The following is a 6,000-nucleotide window of genomic DNA, read 5'->3' on the forward strand; positions in this document are numbered from 1 at the left end:
GACACTACATACTGATATACACCTGAACATCAGCAGGAGAGGACTCTTTAAAGTAGAGACACTACATACTGATATACACCTGAACATCAGCAGGAGAGGACTCTTTAAAGTAGAGACACTACTGATATACACCTGAACATCAGCAGGAGAGGACTCTTTAAAGTAGAGACACTACATACTGATATACACCTGAACATCAGCAGGAGAGGACTCTTTAAAGTAGAGACACTACATACTGATATACACCTGAACATCATCAGGAGAGGACTCTTTAAAGTAGAGACACTACATACTGATATACACCTGAACATCAGCAGGAGAGGACTCTTTAAAGTAGAGACACTACATACTGATATACACCTGAACATCAGCAGGGAGAGGACTCTTTAAAGTAGAGACACTACATACTGATATACACCTGAACATCAGCAGGAGAGGACTCTTTAAAGTAGAGACACTACATACTGATATACACCTGAACATCAGCAGGAGAAGACTCTTTAAAGTAGAGACACTACACACTGATATACACCTGAACATCAGCAGGAGAGGACTCTTTAAAGTAGAGACACTACATACTGATATACACCTGAACATCAGCAGGAGAGGACTCTTTAAAGTAGAGACACTTTTATGGTTAGTACAATCAGTGCCATAATAACATTTGCTCGCAGCAGACTGACGGTGTGTGTGTGTGTGTGTGTGTGTGTGTGTGTGTGTGTGTGTGTGTGTGTGTGTGTGTGTGTGTGTGTGTGTGTGTGTGTGTGTGTGTGTGTGTGTGTGTGTGTGTGTGTGTGTGTGTGTGTGTGTGTGTGTGTGTGTGTGTGTGTGTGTGTGTGTGTGTGTGTGTGTGTGTGTGTGTGTGTGTGTGTGTGTGTCTTTGCTTTGGAGACAGAGTGTTTATGTTCACGAGGAGCTTTTGTTCAGCGGGCGATGCTAATCTCTGATTCCTCTCTCTGTGTTTCCTCTCTGCTGCCGAGTAATCGCTGCTTAAACAGTCACCGTGTACACTGATTAGTGGCAGCCCACAGGCACAGGCTTAATGACACACACACACACACACACACACACACACACACACACACACACACACTGTGCTTACATTACCTCCTGCGCTTCATGTTTCTCTAACACTGACACACAGATATTTATCAGTGACCAGGGGGTGTGACGTAACTAAGTACATTTACTAAAGTACTTTTGGTATATTAAGTATTTTGTATGCGTTTCAAATACTTTGATGACAAAACTTATGTAATTAAAAAATATGTTTTTGTATAAATAATAATAATACATAATACTAAATACATATATAATAAAATAATATATATCATAATTCATATAATAAGTAGTTTATCAAACAATGACATAATAATAATAATAATAATATATTAAATAATGTATAATATTAACTATAAGGTTTTGAATCCAGGGCGTTAACTTTGAACAGAGTATTTCTACTTTTACGTGATTAACAGTTCCGTGTTCCTTTTCACACACACACACACACACACACACACACACACACAACACACACACACACACACACACAACACACACACACAACAACACACACACACACACACACACAGGTTGTTTGATGTAGATGTGAGTGGCATCCGGGGCTTTGAGCAGACAGTGGCAGGCATAGGCAGGTGTGTGTGTGTGTGTGTGTGTGTGTGTGTGTGTGTGTGTGTGTGTGTGTGTGTGTGTGTGTGTGTGTGTGTGTGTGTGTGTGTGTGTGTGTGTGTGTGTGTGTGTGTGTGTGTGTGTGTGTGTGTGTGTGTGTGTGTGTGTGTGTGTGTGTGTGTGTGTGTGTGTGTGTGTGTATTCCACTCCCTCAGCAGGTGTTGCTGCTGTAGTTATATTAAGGTATTTCTGTTTGAAAAAAATAAAAACACGTAACGGTGCTTTACAGTCGATACTAAGAGCTGTTGAGACTCAGGTTATAAGATAAGATAAGACTTTATTCATCCCGAAGGAAATTGTTGTGCCAGAGTAACACAACACAATTAACACAGCTGTACAAGTGCAGCAAAGAGCAGCAAAGAGCAAACATCCACCGACAACATGACACATAGAAGGTCACACAATCAATGCAATCGTTATTAGCAGTAGTTAGTAGTTAAAACGTATGGCAGTTACATAATTGCACGTTATCATAGCATTATTAATAATACTAATAATAATATAATATAATATTGCACAGTTATATATATATATATATATATATATATAGCAGCGAGTGTATTGCAATGATGTTAATTATATTGATATGTATATTGCACATAGTGTTCGTGTGGAAGTTCTCAGTTACCTTTATTTAGGGGTGAAGAGTTTGATCGCCACTGGGAGGAAAGACCTCCCGGCGCTGTGTGGCTCTGTGTGGCTCTGTGTGGCGCTGTGTGGCTCTGTGAGGTGCTGTGTGGCTCTGTGTGGCTCTGTGTGGCTCTGTGTGGCTCTGTGTGGCTCTGTGTGGCTCTGTGTGGCGCTGTGTGGCTCTGTGAGGCGCTGTGTGGCTCTGTGTGGCTCTGTGTGGTGCTGTGTGGCTCTGTGTGGTGCTGTGTGGCTCTGTGTGGCTCTGTGTGGCGCTGTGTGGCTCTGTGAGGCGCTGTGTGGTGCTGTGTGGCGCTGTGTGGCGCTGTGAGGCGCTGTGTGGCGCTGTGTGGCGCTGTGTGGCTCTGTGAGGCGCTGTGTGGCGCTGTGTGGCGCTGTGTGGCGCTGTGAGGCGCTGTGTGGCGCTGTGTGGCTCTGTGTGGCGCTGTGTGGCTCTGTGTGGTGCTGTGTGGCGCTGTGTGGCGCTGTGTGGCGCTGTGAGGCGCTGTGTGGCGCTGTGTGGCTCTGTGTGGCGCTGTGTGGCGCTGTGTGGCTCTGTGTGGCGCTGTGTGGCGCTGTGTGGCGCTGTGTGGCGCTGTGTGGCGCTGTGTGGCGCTGTGTGGCGCTGTGTGGCTCTGTGTGGCTCTGTGTGGCGCTGTGTGGCTCTGTGTGGCTCTGTGTGGTGTTGTGTGGCGCTGTGTGGCGCTGTGTGGTGCTGTGTGGTGTTGTGTGGCGCTGTGTGGTGTTGTGTGGCGCTGTGAGGCGCTGTGTGGCGTTGTGTGGCGCTGTGAGGCGCTGTGTGGTGTTGTGTGGCGCTGTGAGGCGCTGTGTGGTGTTGTGTGGCGCTGTGTGGCGCTGTGTGGCGCTGTGTGGCGCTGTGAGGCGCTGTGTGGTGTTGTGTGGCGCTGTGTGGCGCTGTGTGGTGTTGTGAGGCGCTGTGTGGCGCTGTGAGGCGCTGTGTGGTGTTGTGTGGCGCTGTGTGGCGCTGTGTGGCTCTGTGTGGTGCTGTGAGGCGCTGTGTGGCGCTGTGAGCCGCTGTGTGGCGCTGTGTGGCGCTGTGTGGTGGTTATGGGTGGTCTCAGTCTGTGGCTGAAAGCGCTCCGGTAGGAAACCGCTTTTAAACAACGAGTTTAATAAAGATGTCATTTCATACCATTGACAGAACAGAACAGAAACCTCAATTTGAATTTTTAAAAGTAAATCACATTTGGCTTTTCATTTGGGGGAATTGTATTTGTTAGTAGTATCTCTGTTCATGTGTTATTGTGTTATCGTTCAGCGATATAACTCGTTCGGTTTGTTTGTACCTTATCGTGTTCTGTCCTACTCTGTGAAGCACTCTGGGCTTCGTCCAGCATGAGAGGCGTTATGTGAATAAAGTGTCTTATTATGAACTGTCTATTGTCTCTTGATGAATGTTATGTGTTATGTATTCACCCCTCTCTGTGTGTGTGTGTGCGTGCGTGCGTGCGTGTGTGTGTGCGTGTGTGCGTGCGTGCGTGCGTGCGTGTGTGTGTGTGTGTGTGTGTGTGTGTGTGTGTGTGTGTGTGTGTGTGTGTGTGTGTGTGTGTGTGTGTGTGTGTGTGTGTGTGTGTTGTGTGTGTGTGTGTGTGTGTGTGTGTGTGTGTGTGTGTGTGTGTGTGTGTGCAGCCGGACGAGCTGACCAACGCCCTGGAGATCAGTAACATCGTGTTCACCAGCCTCTTCGCTCTGGAGATGCTGCTCAAGGTGTTAGTGTACGGGCCGTTCGGATACATCAAGAACCCGTACAACATCTTCGACGGCATCATCGTGGTCATCAGGTGAGCACACGCCGTACAGGACATATACGAAGGGCTGGCCGAACACGGTTCTCTCTCTTTGATCCATGTCTATAGAAACCTGTCAGATTTTGGCCACTTTGTGATGTCATAACGATGTTTTTTGGCTTGTGTAACCATTAGCCAATCAGCAACCAAGGTAATCCCCCCCCCCCCCCCCCCCCCTTTGTAACCAAATGTCTCTCAGAGGGGCGTGGGGAGGGGCTCCTTATCTTCATCTAAAGGAACAGACAGAGAATCAGCACTTTGGAAACAGGGCTGAAACAGAGGGGATTATGGGTAATGCTGCAATGATCTGTTTGGTGTTCCAGCCAATCAGAGACAGGCTCTGTGTATACCTGAGACCTGTGATGTATTGATGAAGACGAGGATAACGGGACCTTCTCTCCCTGGTTCCCCCCTCAGCGTGTGGGAGATCGTGGGTCAGCAGGGCGGGGGCCTCTCGGTGCTGAGGACCTTCAGACTGATGCGGGTTCTGAAGCTGGTCCGCTTCATGCCGGCTCTGCAGAGACAGCTGGTGGTTCTGATGAAGACCATGGACAACGTGGCCACCTTCTGCATGCTGCTGATGCTCTTCATCTTCATCTTCAGGTAGGTGGGGAGAGGCAGCAAGCTAGCATTCTGTGTGAAGGCCCGACGGAGGCAGCATCCACAGCACACACTTTCACGTTCGTATTGTTCAGTACCAGTAACTGGATTTGGCTTTGAAGCGGCCTTCCGAGCTCTCACGCATCACATCGTGGATTTCAGCGTCGTGTGAGCTTTGTAATGGCTGGTCGCCACATTGTGTTTGTTTTGGACACAGCTAGGCTAACTGCTTCTCCATGCGTCCGGTCGTTATGCTAAGCTAATCACCTCCTACCTCTCGCTTCACACTTCTTCTCCTCTTCCATTGAACACACCACATGTTGTTGATCTACTGCTTCTCCAAAGGACTTTGACACCCTTTCATTCCACTGATATTCTACCTGTGTTCTAATGCCAGTGATATTTCAATGGATGTCATAGACGTGTGTGTCGCTCTCCATGGTGCTGAACTTGGCAGAATCACTCCATTTCCACTTCCTTTATTTATTTATTGTTATTCTTACCTTTTATGCTTTTAACTTTTTTTTATATTACCATATGTTACTCAATATGTTCTTTGGATAACTTTTTATTGTATTTTCTCCTCCCTCATAGCATTCACGTGGTTGTTAAAGGGGGCTATATAAATAAAATGTATTATATTTTTGGCAGCTTTACCGCCTAAATGCATTATGGGTAACCTCGCCTGTTTATAAACCAACAACTGTTCATCTCCTGAGAGAAAATACAGTATGGTGTTTTATTAGAGCAGCTTTCAGTCCCCTGGGCGGGACTAGGTGTGATCAGTCCCCTGGGCAGTACTAGGTGTGATCAGTCCCCTGGGCAGTACTAGGTGTGATCAGTCCCTGGGCAGTACTAGGTGTGATCAGTCCCCTGGGCGGTACGAGGTGTGATCAGTCCCCTGGGCAGTACTAGGTGTGATCAGTCCCCTGGGCAGTACTAGGTGTGATCAGTCCCCTGGGCAGTACGAGGTGTGATCAGTCCCCTGGGCAGTACGAGGTGTGATCAGTCCCCTGGGCAGTACTAGGTGTGATCAGTCCCTGGGCAGTACTAGGTGTGATCAGTCCCCTGGGCAGTACTAGGTGTGATCAGTCCCCTGGGCAGTACTAGGTGTGATCAGTCCCCTGGGCAGTACTAGGTGTGATCAGTCCCCTGGGCAGTACTAGGTGTGATCAGTCGTCTGGGCAGTACTAGGTGTGATCAGTCGTCTGGGCAGTACTAGGTGTGATCAGTCCCCTGGGCAGTACAAGGTGTGATCAGTCGTCTGGGCAGTACT

At 47.9% G+C, this 6,000-nt stretch overlaps 1 protein-coding gene across 1 annotated transcript in view; it reads left to right on the plus strand.

The window, feature by feature from the left end:
* Positions 1 to 6,000, plus strand: part of cacna1g (calcium channel, voltage-dependent, T type, alpha 1G subunit) — a 250,441-nt gene that overhangs the window by 110,577 nt on the left and 133,864 nt on the right. The window contains exons 9-11 of the mRNA XM_034107161.2: positions 3,967 to 4,118; positions 4,542 to 4,727; positions 5,557 to 5,611. Coding sequence (XP_033963052.1) covers positions 3,967 to 4,118; positions 4,542 to 4,727; positions 5,557 to 5,611 — 393 coding nt within the window. The remainder of the gene's footprint in view (positions 1 to 3,966; positions 4,119 to 4,541; positions 4,728 to 5,556; positions 5,612 to 6,000) is intronic.

This window comes from Pseudochaenichthys georgianus, chromosome 19 (assembly GCF_902827115.2).
Source record: "Pseudochaenichthys georgianus chromosome 19, fPseGeo1.2, whole genome shotgun sequence".
NCBI lineage: Eukaryota > Metazoa > Chordata > Actinopteri > Perciformes > Channichthyidae > Pseudochaenichthys > Pseudochaenichthys georgianus.